This window comes from Tetrapisispora phaffii, chromosome 5 (genome assembly GCF_000236905.1).
Source record: "Tetrapisispora phaffii CBS 4417 chromosome 5, complete genome".
Classification (NCBI taxonomy): Eukaryota; Fungi; Ascomycota; class Saccharomycetes; order Saccharomycetales; family Saccharomycetaceae; genus Tetrapisispora; species Tetrapisispora phaffii.
Genome location: NC_016524.1, coordinates 624,130 through 637,668, shown reverse-complemented (window position 1 = coordinate 637,668; position 13,539 = coordinate 624,130). Strand labels below are relative to the sequence as shown.

The following is a 13,539-nucleotide window of genomic DNA, read 5'->3' as shown; positions in this document are numbered from 1 at the left end:
TAGAAAATGAAAAAAAATAGTAGAAGTTATTAGAATTACAGTTTATGCTTTGCAATTAATACCCTATAAACCCACTTCTTTTCTAAAATCAAGATAGCTAGATCATTCAAGTTCTGATAAGTTAGTGTGCATCTAAATTTTAAAAGACCATTTGTTACACTTATTTATGTTAATCTTTTTAAGGGATACTTATTGATTGGATATCGTGATAATTTCATTAAATAGTTAGAACTGTGAAGCAACGATGGATAACGCTAAAGATAATAAATTTAATTATGATAATTTAAATGAATTGGATGATGATGAGTTCCTTTTAGGTAATTCTTCCAACTTAGATTTGGATAACGGATATTCAAATAATTCAAACATATCATTAGATGATTATATTAATAACGTTTTACCATTGCATTTAGAAAAAATATTTAGAGAACATAATATTTTACAATATAATGGAAATGAACTAGATAATTCTTCCTTAGATCAGAGATCAGATTCTCATAATGCTTATTCTCATGACACCAATTATAATAGAGATGGAAATGTCGATGACGATGACGATGACGTGATGAGTAAATATAATAAATTGATGGAGATTTTGAATAAACCTTCTAATCAACTAAATTATAATAATGATTACTTCTATAATAATAAAATGCTACAAACTAAATTCAACAGGTCAACCTTTTCAACCTGGTCGTTTGTCGAAGGTATGATTATTGGACAATGTAGTGTAATGATTGTCATTGTTTTAGTCATGAAATTCTTCTTCTTTAGTGATGAGTCAGACAGTGTAACCACTACCAGTTATTCGATAAGCAGATCTAATTCAAGTAGTTCTAATAAATTTGACAAGAAGAACTTGACTTTGTCAAATCAATTTTTACCTTCAATAGTGAAAAGAGGTGGTAAGGATCAAAATCAAGTAAATAACGAAAATTTCTATAGACACTCTCATTTGAAGACTATTTTAGAAAAGACATGTTATGATGTTGATACACATATTCCAGAATCACTAGATTGGTTTAATGTACTTATAGCCCAGATTATTCAACAGTTTCGTGAGGAGGCACTGTTGAAAGATAATATTGTTCACTCGCTAAATGACTATCTGACTAAAAGGTCAGATGAGCTGCCAAGTTATTTGGATGGCATAAAAATTACTGAATTAGATATTGGAGATGATTTCCCTATTTTTTCAAATTGTAGAATTCAATATTCTCCAAATTCTAATAAAAAGAAACTTGAGGCAAAGATTGATATAGACTTAACTGATCGAATTGCCATTGGCATTCAAACAAAATTGTTACTTAACTATCCAAAACTAAGGACTGCAATTTTACCTGTTGATTTAACATTATCTATCATAAGATTTCAAGCGTGTCTAACAGTCTCGTTAACAAAAGCGGAAGATTTAGTTCCAACATCAGATGATTCATCTGTGCAAGGAGATGATAACGCATATTATCTTATGTTTTCTTTTTTACCAGGGTATGAGATGGAGTTTGATATAGGCTCTTTAATAGGCTCTAGATCTAAGCTTGAAAATATTCCAAAAATAAGTAGTTTAATTGAACATCATATTAAAAAATGGTTCTGTGAAAGATGTGTTGAGCCAAGATTTCAATGCATAAAACTTCCTGGTATTTGGCCAAGAAGTAAAAACACAAGAGAGGAAAAAGTTAGTACTGATGATGATATTTCAGTATTTCCAGAGAAAGATATATAATCTAAACTAAAACGAAAATACCAGATATTTTTATATCCCTATAAATACGTTATTGTGCCGGTTGTGGATATAGTTGTTTTATCAAATTCGCATTTCATTCCATATTTATTGAAAATAAAAGATCGCTCTTTGGTTCCTATATCTAAAGGATCTTGGGGGATCAAAATAGTTCTTCCTATATCAAAGTTTAAAATAGAAAATAATTTATTATTTTCCGTATACGATGAATACGAAGGGCAATTCCATGAGGAATTATCCGTTATGGATTTAATAGTTGGTTTATGAATTTTAGAGATTCGATTAAGGGATATATTATGATGGATGACTAACGTAATAATAAAGAGTAACAGCATTGCAAAAGATAATCTATAGCTGTTGTATAATGTAAATAGACCAATCATGGAAAACTCTAAGCAATATATGCCTGTATAAAGTTGCGTCAGTGCGTTTATATATAAAATCCCATTTGTTTCAGCTATATTTACACCACAACATTGAAATTCGAATTGGTACTTTACGGAGAAAAATATTAGAAAGAAAGATAGGGAACATATTGGAAGAATAATTGGTGATATGACACTGTATATGATCCCTATACAGCCTAAGACAGAAAATAAAGGATAAATTGATCCCCAACTATAACATAATGATTTTTCCATTTTTTTGATTTTTTTCTTAGTTGAATAATATCTTGTAGGATAATAAAATAATTCTAATATTAATTCTTTGATTTGGAGAAAATTTCCACCAGAATATGTGAATCCTCTAATTATAACGAAAGAACAAAAAAAATTTGAACTTTTAGGTAATTCATGTGCTAATAATGTAGTTATCATGACAGGGTTATTAATAATCTTCTCGATCAATAAAGACATACCAGAAGATATTGTAACGACAATAAATAAATGAACAAATAAAAAAATGAAAAACCACAATTGGATATTTATCTCCAACTCTTCCTGAGTTCTACAATATCTAATATAACTCAGATATCTATAAATAAAAGGGACCAGTTCCGTAATAATTACCAGAGACAATATTGGTATTACTGAGTTCAAAAGTTTACTTATTATAGTTGGTTGATTGTTCAATTTAGATATTATCGGAATTAGTGACGTTAGATATGGAATATGCGAAATTAATGTAATAAATGCAACAGGAATGATCCAACCGAGAATCACAAAAACGCTGATAGTAAATGCAAACCCAGATCTTAATAAAGTTTTATAGTTCTTTGTTTTTAATAAATTTGACCATATTATTCCTTTTGTATTAGGTAAAATTAATGCCGTATTCCAAGTATCAATGTTAAAAGAATTTAGAAAACTACCTACCATATATGCGCTAAATTTTGAACCAAAAGAAACAAATACTTTGTTATAATAGCCTTGGTGTTGACCGATTAGTAGTTCTCTCTCGTCGTCTTCATTTCGTTGTGAATTTGTTACTGTCATTTCATTTTGAAAATATTTTTGACAGCTATTCTTAGCTGATACTAAATCCTGGAGTTGTGAGTATGCTGTTTCCAAAAAGGTTCTTCTTTGGAGTATAAATATTTTAAATCGTATACCATTAAATACATTGAATTGAATTTCTTTACGTTTTGTTTTGAAATGGAAATGATTATGTGACGTTCTAATCCAAAAAGCTACTTTCCGAAAGTAAAACTTAATTTTATTTTTATTCCAAAATATTCTAAGATATTTTTTATTTAAAACATTGACAATTCTAACATTTTCCTGCGATTGAGAAAAGTACTTATATAAAACAATATGGAGTAATTTTATCTCTATTTTATTATCCAGTCTTTTCAATTTGCTATTTTCTTTTCTTAACTTATTTATTGAAAGAGGTAATGGAATAACTTCCATTGCCGAGTCAGGAAGTATCTTATTGAAATAGTTTTTAATTTTTATTGTATGTGTGACATATTCATTAGGTATATTATCCACAAATAGTAACTGGCTTTTATTTTGTAAGACATAATCACTAGAAGAAAGATTCTTAATAAATCTCAACTCATTCAGAAGAACGACGTGAAACCAAATGACAACAAAAATAGTCAATAAGAAATGAAAAATTAACATGTTTGAATTATCACTTGAAATATTCGACATGTTTAGAATATCTAATGACGTTGTAGCAAAATCCATTTCATCTTTTGAACCAGAGCATATATGTATCGGTAGGAGAACTGGTATTATCACCACAGCCAAAGTCAAATTGAAAAAAATCAATACATAAAGATATCGAATAAATAAGTATGCATCAACCCCGCTACTTTTAAGGTATTTTTCCATATTTGCTTTGTATACAGTTTTAATCCACCCGAAATATGTTGCATTCTCATTTAATTCTCCATTAATAATTGAACTAACAGAATTTGATGATATCTCTGAACTAGAATGATATTTACTCAAAATTGTAGTTTGATATAATTCCTTTAAATGATTTCTTAATAGTATAAATATAATTGCCTGTATTATAAATATCATAAATGACATTAATATACTAGTCAGAAATGCACTCAATGAAATACCAGCATGCTTATGAGCTGATCCTGTTCTAGCTGTATTCAACAATGCTGACAATAGATTATATGTAGTATTGCTCAAAAATTTCTTTGAATATATGTTGCTAGTATTGGTATTCTTTAATATTAAAATCGAAGTACTATCATCAATGTCTAAATATGTGTATAGATTTTCTGAAAGGTATTCGAATAAATTGATTCCTTCAGAAGGAATGGCATCCATAATTCTTATGAATTTAATATTCTAAAAACTACTTTATATTTGTTTAGCCTATTGACCCTATGGAGTCTAATAAACGTTGTAATTGAAATTGAGTATTTTGTAGTAAAGGTTTTCTTTAAAAGATATGTATTATAAACCGTGTAATAAACAAATTTTCCCATTTGCGTCACAAATCAGTACACTAATGATTGTTGTCCACTTTGAATAGCTTCTCTTAAACAAGGTCTAAATATTGTTAATTGAAGTAATAAAGAAACTTTTGAAACAAGCAATATATAATTAATTGATCTTTAAGTTAAAATTTTAACTTTGTGTCTGTCATTTATTATGAAACATTATTTTTTTATTCGATGGTATTTCAACAATATTGCGATGCCATCATTTTAAGATAACTTCAAACATTTATTGTAATTAGTTCTTAATATAGAGATGTTTAAATATATATTTAATAATCATCAAGTGACATATATGCCAATGTTATACCTCATTATTCCATGCTAGAACCTTTTTTATATTAATTTTGTCTTACTCATTTTAATAACAATCATATCGCTTTCTTGATAATGAAAAATGTAATTAATATGCATCTGTTCGAAATTTAAAAGAAGACATAAAACTGTTTTGAACAATGAATAAAGTAAAACCTAGACAGTTCAGATATTACATATTATACAATTTGAATTGATTAAAGTTTAGTATATCTACAGTGAAGATACTAAACATAGTTATATCTTTTCAAGTAACCATCATTTCCTAATAATCGTTATATATATAGGAATTTTAATATATGAATTCCAATGGAGAATGAAGATTCAACAGATTTACTTTTAAATGACAACTATATACAGCAAAAAGTAAACAAAGCTGAAGATCTGTTAAGTGATGCATCAGTTCGTGCTACAACAAATTCGTTATTGAACAAGGACCTCGAAGAATTGCTAAGAAGAGTTTCCATATCTGATTCAAAATTAACACAGAAACAAGATGTAAATGGATCATTATTTGAAATTCATAAAAGTTTAGATCCCAATTTTAAATTTACTAATGAAAACCAAGACGATCGTCCACTTAACTCAATTTTGGATACTATTTACAATAGAATACAGGTTTTTTTAATAAGAAATAAAATGTCATTAGATTTTTTAAAAATCTTCAAAAAATATGTTCATTTTATTGAAGAAAGTGGCTCAGATCCACTTGCGGACAAATATTTAATCGATATTTCCACTCAACTAGATCTCAGTTTTGATATGACCCCATTTATGAATGAACTTTATTCAAAATTATTATTATACCCTGAAACCCTTGAAATGAGATTTGCTTACCTTCAATGTCATTCTGAGAGGAAATTGCTAGAGAAATATTTTCAGAAAGTTCAATTGACTTCTATATTTAATGCGTGTTTACGTAAACTTGAGAATGAATGGAATGAATATATGCTAAAAAAACATTTTATGAAGTGGATTAACAAACAAACTACACATGACGTAAATAATAATAAGGCCATGATATTTAATTCAAGAAGACTATTAGTCTATGGCTTTGATAATATTTACACTAACCTGTTAAAGATAAATTCATACAATAAAGCAGTCGATGAGTACTCTAAAAAAAAGATATTTGCTACAATGAGTAATATAATGGAAAGACAAAAACAAATGGAAATTAAAGCAATGGATGCTTTGAAATTAAATACATTGAAACATTTTTTCAAGAGATTACATTTGAATCACAAAAGTTTAACTTATAAGCCAAAAGGAATATATTTGCAACAACAAGTATTAAAAAGATGGAAGTCAAAGATTACTACTTATAGGCAACTAGAAGAAAAAGCAGAACTCTCCAAATCTATCCATCTATTGCAACCTTTATTCAAAAAATGGGTATCTAAAATAAAGATTGCAGATAAAGAATATGACAAGTTAATAGAATTGGAGAGGAAATATATTCTAAAAAAATTTTTCAGAATTCTAACCAAAAAACTTGAAGAACAACAAAAGTTAGCTTTTGTTCAAGTAAGTCTTAATAAAATTTACAAGAAAATGATATTTCAATCTGTTTGGAGATACAAATTTGAAAAGAATCTTAGTTTCTATTCATTCCAAAGCATCCAAGAAGATCGTACAAAGAAGAATATTCTAAGGAAATGGAAGTTATCATTCAACCATAAAATTAGTGCTCTAAACACTTATGATAAAAATATTTTTAAAAATGCTTTTAAGAAGTGGAAATATAGGTTTTCATTAGTAAATAATGAAAAACGAATTGTAAATTACTTATTACATTCTAAGTTTGAGAGATGGAACCGTTTATATGATCTACATGAGAGAGCTAGAATATCTAATAAAAAACTAGTATTAAATAAACATTTAAAAAATTGGAAGCAGAAACGTGACAGAATGGCATGTCTTGAAATGGAAGCTGAAAGACACTATATGTATACGGAGCTTAAAAATGGGCTAAAGAGTTGGAAAGATTCCGCCGAGAACATTAAGGAGATGTCTAAAAAGGTTGCTACTTTTCAAGAACTAATGCTATTTAAAAGGTTTCAAAAAAAATTTGAGAAGATTACTTCAATATCAAATAAACAATTGGAGTTTCAGCATAAATCTGAAAAAAGATTGACTATGAAAGTCTTCAAGAGTTGGTCAGAAAGATACATTATTCAAAAGAGAGATGCTTTAGACGAAGCTTCTCATACATTTAGAAAAAAATTTGTTAATCAAAAAAAAATAAAGTTTTTACAAGTTTGGAAAGGAAAGCATATTTTGTTAAATGATTATAATGATAAAGCTGCATATCTTGGAGATTTCCTTTTGAGGGAAAAGATAATGAAGGTGCTGAATGAGAAACTAAATCACAATTATGCTTTGTCAAAGGTTGCTAGTAATTTAAGAAATGAGACTTTACAAGGAAATTCTTTCACAGTTTGGAAGGAAAAGCTTATTCAATCTTCTAAATTAGAAGTAATTCTTAAACAAGAACTCGATAATAAAAATATTGTATTACTGCTGAATTATTTAAATATAATAAGTTTGAAAATGTTAAAGATAAGACGGAATAGGGAAATGATAAAGATATTTAGAGATAGATGGGACCGCGCAATATTAAGAGGACTTATTCTTTTATGGAAGACACGGATGCAAAATTCTCCTAAAAAAGTACGACTAAGAAGAAAGAGTCCATTCAATGAGGTTGATAGACTCGAAACTCCGAAAAAAAGCATAAATACATCAGGTAATACAATTCCAGGATCAGAATTAGTAAAAAATTATAAAGTTGAAGCAATGAAATCTCGTTACAGTCGTGTACGTCATTCAATCCCAAGTCCCATTAAAAATTCATCTACTATAGGGTCAACAATAAAAAGAAGATTTAATCAAAGAAATCTAAATGTATCACCTTTCCCAGCTTCACCACCAAAATTAAATTTATATCGTCGATACAATATTTCGGATAATAAAAACTTAGAGATTGATTTTAACGAATTGCCATATGTAAAGCTGGAACCTATTGTCGACAAATCTGAAATGGAACAAGAAATTGATAATTTAGAGTTCCATGAATCACCTACCCAAAAAACATCAAGAAGCTCATAAATGCTTCAATAATTCTTAAAAAAAAAAATTTGTAATATTATAATGGACTAAAATATAAGGAGCTTTACCTAATGAATAGCATATCTGTTTAAAGTAATAAACCAATATTCTGAGAGAGATAGAGTTTCTGTTTGTGTTAATATGTATTATTGCGTATCATAACGAATTCATTTTAATAGCATGCCATATATTTACCCGGACTACAATTATATATCTTCAAAACCGTAAATTTATATTTAAAGTGGCAAAAGGTACTTAAATATATAAGTAATAAGGTAAAATTATTTAATTTATATTAGCTATTTTAAATAATGAGACCTTTAAAGATAATAATAATCAATATTAAACCAATTCAAGGTGGTAATTAAGGCCACTTATTATATTATTTTCTTTCTGCTTTTTTTTGGATCAAAAAAAGCATCTAATAATCAGAATAGTGATTATCAGAGATATTGCCTGCTGTATACTTTCAGAGAATCTATACAATCTATAAAAGATGAATGGTATTCAAGTTGATATAAATAGACTTAAAAAAGGTGAAGTGAGTTTGGGTACTTCTATTATGGCTGTTACGTTTAAAGATGGTGTTATTCTGGGGGCAGACTCTCGTACAACTACAGGTGCTTATATTGCAAACCGTGTTACTGACAAGTTGACCAGGGTTCAGGACAAAATATGGTGTTGTAGATCAGGTTCTGCTGCAGACACTCAAGCTGTTGCTGATATTGTTCAATACCAATTGGAGTTATATACTGCCCAATTCGGTGAACCTTCTACAAAAGTTGCTGCTTCGATCTTCAAAACAATGTGTTACGATAATAAAGATAATCTAAGTGCAGGTATAATTGTTGCTGGGTTTGATGATAAGGAAAATAAAGGTGAAGTATACAGTATTCCACTAGGTGGATCTTTACATAAGCAAAAGTATGCCATCGCAGGATCTGGATCAACTTTTATTTACGGTTACTGTGATAAAAATTATAAAGAAAATATGACAAAAGATGAAACTGTAGATTTCATGAAACATTCTTTATCACAAGCAATTAAATGGGATGGTTCTTCTGGTGGTGTAATTAGAATGGTTGTTGTAACAAAGGATGGTGTCGAACGTCTAATATTCTATCCAGATGAATACGAAAATTTATGATCATAAAGTTTGCATAATACATATTATGAGTATATAGATACATACATAATTCATTCATTTATAGTAAAGGAAAATATATAATTAACCTGCTTAAAGGTAATTCTTAAACCTTTTAAAATGTATCTTATTCACCCATTATTTAATTGCAAGAATCAGGTTAATACATTATATCAATTTGAGCGGAAAGATCTCAACATCTCCACATTTAACAACTATTTCCTTACTTCCTCATTTCCTTATTTCCTTATTTCATATTCTTTAGATATCCTTAATTGGGCGTACGTTGCATTAGCTTTACTTTAATTTAGTCGCCTTTGTTAACCCATCTCATCAAATATCCAATGATATGCTGGAGATCATTAATTCCATAATCGCGGTGTAAGGACATCAGCGAAAAAACCAAAACAAACAACACACAATTGAAAAGTAAATACACCATAAAGTTAAATGATTTTACTAATAAAACAGTACGATAGTTATCATTATTCATTTATATTTTATCTAACGATAAAGTTAAAAGATAATTCATTCTTATTTGAAATATATTGTGAACTTGGAGGTAGTTTTTGTTATCATCTCGATCTCAAATTAACTAGAATAATAAAAAATACTTTGGTTTATTTAAAACTTTTAGGTGTAAAAAAGACAAAAAGAAGATATTTATAGCTGAACTATAACACCAAAGACTGTATCATTTGTTTGTTCTATTGATTTGTAAGAAATAGATATAAAAACATAGTACATTGTAAGCCAAGCTAAGATGTCAACTTTAGAAGATTTAATCCCTACAGTAAATAAATTACAGGATGTTATGTATGATTCTGGAATAGACACTTTGGATCTCCCAATTTTAGCAGTTGTTGGGTCACAATCTTCAGGGAAGTCATCGATTTTGGAAACTTTAGTGGGAAGAGATTTCTTACCAAGAGGGACAGGTATAGTCACAAGAAGACCTTTAGTTCTTCAACTAAACAATATTCCTTTAAACTCTCCATTAATTGAAAAAGAAAATAACCTTGATTTCAATCAAGGTGAAAATAATACTGAATTATCCTTGGAAGAACATTTACAAAAAAATAATAATGGCTATAGTCCAACCATTCAAACTTCAAATAGAAATGAATGGGGTGAGTTTTTACATAAGCCTGGAAAAAGATTTTATGATTTTTCTGAAATAAGAAAAGAAATAGCTTACGAAACAGAAAGAATTGCAGGTAATAATAAGAGCATTAGCAAGATTCCAATTAATCTAAAAATATTTTCACCACATGTTTTGAATTTAACCTTAATTGATTTACCTGGTATTACCAAAGTTCCAATTGGCGAACAACCTCCTGACATTGAGAGGCAAATAAAAAATCTATTGATGGAATACATAGCGACTCCAAATTGTATCATACTGGCAGTTTCTCCAGCAAATATTGATTTAGTAAATTCAGATGCTCTGAAACTAGCAAGGGAAGTTGATCCTATGGGTAAGAGAACAATAGGTGTCATAACGAAGTTAGATTTAATGGACTCCGGTACACATGCCTTAGATATATTATCTGGTAAATTGTATCCTCTGAAATTAGGTTTTGTTGGGGTGGTTAACCGTTCACAACAGGATATTCAATCAAATATTTCGGTTAAAGAATCACTTGATAACGAAGAGGATTTTTTTAAAAGACATGCTGTTTATAGAACTATTTCTAACAGATGTGGTACACGTTATTTGTCATATATATTGAATCAAATATTAATGAACCATATCAGAGATAAATTACCGGATATTAAAGTGAGAATAAATACACTAATTGGTCAAACTGAAGAGGAACTAGCATCTTATGGTGGCGAGGGAAAAATTACTGATGAGAACAGAGCCAGTTTGGTTCTTCAATTGATGAATAAATTTGCTTCAAAGTTCATTTCATCTATAGATGGGACATATTCCGAAATTGGAACAAAAGAACTTTGTGGTGGTGCAAGAATATACTATATTTTTAATGATATTTTTGGCAAGTCATTAAATTCTATAAGCCCAACTGTTAATTTGAGCATAAAGGATATTAGGACAGCTATCAGAAATTCAACTGGACCACGTCCATCCTTATTTGTTCCAGAGTTAGCATTTGATTTATTGGTGAAACCACAAATTCAATTGCTCCTTGATCCTTCTCAAAGATGTGTTGAATTAGTATATGAGGAACTAGTAAAAATATGTCATAGCAGTAGTTTCACTGAACTATCAAGGTATCCAAAGCTACAGAGCATGTTAATTGAAGTGATTAGTAATTTATTAAGAGAGAGATTAACTCCGACTAGAGCATACGTTGAAAGTTTAATAGATATCCACAGAGCTTATATCAATACTAATCATCCTAGTTTTATTAGTGCAACTGATGCGATGTCTTCTATTGCTCAAGCAAAAAAAAAAGAGAATTCTAATAAAATTACAGCTCCTGCAACAAATTCTCCCACTGCATCAATAACTCAAGATGGAAATCTCGTAACAGAATCTACTACACCAATTAACGAATCAGAATCAAAATCAGATATTGATTTTAGTGAATCACCTGATGCTCAGAATATAAAGCAGTCGAAGGAATCATTCTTGAATTATTTCTTCGGAAAGGACCCTAAATCTCAATTGCTTAATTCACAATACAGTTTAAATGAACCTTTGATTTCAAATCAGTATTCTACTGGTGATGGTAATGTCAATTTAAATTCATTGAATATTAATGATGATGAGAACAGTCAATTATTTAATTTAACTGAAAGGGAACAGCTTGAATGTGAATTGATAAAGAAATTAATAGAATCCTATTTTTCAATTATAAGAGAAATGATACAGGATCAAGTACCTAAAGCAATTATGTGTTTGCTAGTAAATTATTGCAAAGAAACTTCTCAAAATACATTAGTAACAAAGCTATATAAAGAATCTATGTTTGATGAGTTACTTATCGAAGATTTGAGCATATCACAAAATCGTGAGAATTGTTTGAAGTTACTAAGAACGTATAGAGAAGCTTCCAATATCATTAACGACATTTTGTAAATAGTTCAGTACTCATGTATAAATAACTAACTAACTAACTATGATGATCTTTAACTTATATTGTTGGTAACTTTATAGGGATGAAGTACTTACAGGGTTCCCTACTGTACTTTAGTTTAGTATGCAGCTAACCTTGTATAATAATTGGAATGCGAAGTAAATATGGACCGAAAACGCTTAATCTCGCCATAATATAATTGTATTCAACAAATCATAATGGTTCGGAAAATAAGATACAAAGCAAAATTTAATATGCTAATTAGGATACCATTAATATTACCAAGATTAATATAAAAATAATAAAACAGAAGAAAATATTTACAAGTAAGTATTAAAATATTAAATAAACTAATAAAAATAACAGCTACAAGTCATATGATCATTTCCGAACCAGTTTTATATTCTCAAGATAAATCCCTTACCCTGTTGTTTTGAAATAGTGTGTGAAATATTTGAGGTATTGCTTTATATTATTCACTATATGTTATATTCACTATATGTTATATTCTATAATTTAAATAGCCTTCTGAAGATGAGATATGTGAATGTCTTTGGCACATTTAAAATTACCTTGAAAACCGGATGATTTGGGGTCAGTTTTTTTAACTATTATGCGTTCTATTTCTGTGAAACCTAATTTTTTCTCATAGTACCCAACTAAGTTATGTTCTACAATAACCATTGCTATTAAAGTTGTTACATTAACTTGTGTAGTGAGATGAAATAAAGATTTGTTGAAAAGTTCTACCCCACAGCCTTTACCGAAAGACGTATAACCAGTTATTTCAAAGCTACCGTTAGATATTGGTTTATACCCAACGGTTGCAAGCACCTGGTCAAATGGAAAACCAAAATTCAGAGACTGCTCATTGTCTGTATATGAGTATTCAAAATAATTTGAGGTTGCTTGAACTTTCTTAAACGACGAAGCAAATTGGGGATTGTTTAGTAAACTGGAGTCTACCAAGACGTAAAAAAAAGCCCTTTCGTGGCATTTGGAAAATCCTAAATCCTCAAAAAATAAATCAGGAGATTCTATTCTTTTATTTAAAACAATTTTGTATTCATTCGTAGGTTTTTCATACCCTTTATTCACGATCGAGAATAGACTATAGATTGTGTTTGGTGATGATTTCTTTAGCTGGGTGACTGGAAGCACTATTACTAAAGATTCTGACTGAGTCATAATGGTCAATTATTCAATAGTCTATTTAATTTTCCAGTGAAGAAGCTTAAGAATTGTTGAAAAATATAGTTTCTAGCTGAAT

The 13,539-nt window shown here is 29.0% G+C and overlaps 6 protein-coding genes across 6 annotated transcripts; 4 read left to right on the top strand and 2 right to left on the bottom strand.

Annotated features, from left to right (window-relative positions):
* Window positions 1-244: 244 nt before the first annotated feature.
* Window positions 245-1,726, top strand: MMM1 (ERMES complex subunit MMM1; the record flags this gene model as incomplete). The annotated part of the gene is made up of 1 exon (XM_003685778.1): window positions 245-1,726. The coding sequence occupies one exon, from the start codon at window positions 245-247 to the stop codon at window positions 1,724-1,726; it is 1,482 nt and encodes a 493-aa protein (XP_003685826.1).
* A 38-nt stretch (window positions 1,727-1,764) lies between these two features.
* Window positions 1,765-4,482, bottom strand: SPO75 (Spo75p; the record flags this gene model as incomplete). Its single annotated transcript, XM_003685777.1, has 1 exon — window positions 1,765-4,482. The coding sequence occupies one exon, from the start codon at window positions 4,480-4,482 to the stop codon at window positions 1,765-1,767; it is 2,718 nt and encodes a 905-aa protein (XP_003685825.1).
* A 797-nt stretch (window positions 4,483-5,279) lies between these two features.
* Window positions 5,280-8,081, top strand: SFI1 (Sfi1p; the record flags this gene model as incomplete). The annotated part of the gene is made up of 1 exon (XM_003685776.1): window positions 5,280-8,081. The coding sequence occupies one exon, from the start codon at window positions 5,280-5,282 to the stop codon at window positions 8,079-8,081; it is 2,802 nt and encodes a 933-aa protein (XP_003685824.1).
* A 496-nt stretch (window positions 8,082-8,577) lies between these two features.
* TPHA0E02990 (proteasome subunit beta) lies at window positions 8,578-9,228 on the top strand (the record flags this gene model as incomplete). The annotated part of the gene is made up of 1 exon (XM_003685775.1): window positions 8,578-9,228. One exon carries the CDS (start codon window positions 8,578-8,580, stop codon window positions 9,226-9,228), a length of 651 nt encoding a protein of 216 aa, XP_003685823.1.
* Window positions 9,229-9,988: 760 nt separating this feature from the next.
* DNM1 (dynamin-related GTPase DNM1) lies at window positions 9,989-12,271 on the top strand (the record flags this gene model as incomplete). Its single annotated transcript, XM_003685774.1, has 1 exon — window positions 9,989-12,271. The coding sequence occupies one exon, from the start codon at window positions 9,989-9,991 to the stop codon at window positions 12,269-12,271; it is 2,283 nt and encodes a 760-aa protein (XP_003685822.1).
* Window positions 12,272-12,785: 514 nt separating this feature from the next.
* On the bottom strand, window positions 12,786-13,457 carry RMD6 (Rmd6p; the record flags this gene model as incomplete). Its single annotated transcript, XM_003685773.1, has 1 exon — window positions 12,786-13,457. One exon carries the CDS (start codon window positions 13,455-13,457, stop codon window positions 12,786-12,788), a length of 672 nt encoding a protein of 223 aa, XP_003685821.1.
* Window positions 13,458-13,539: the final 82 nt, after the last annotated feature.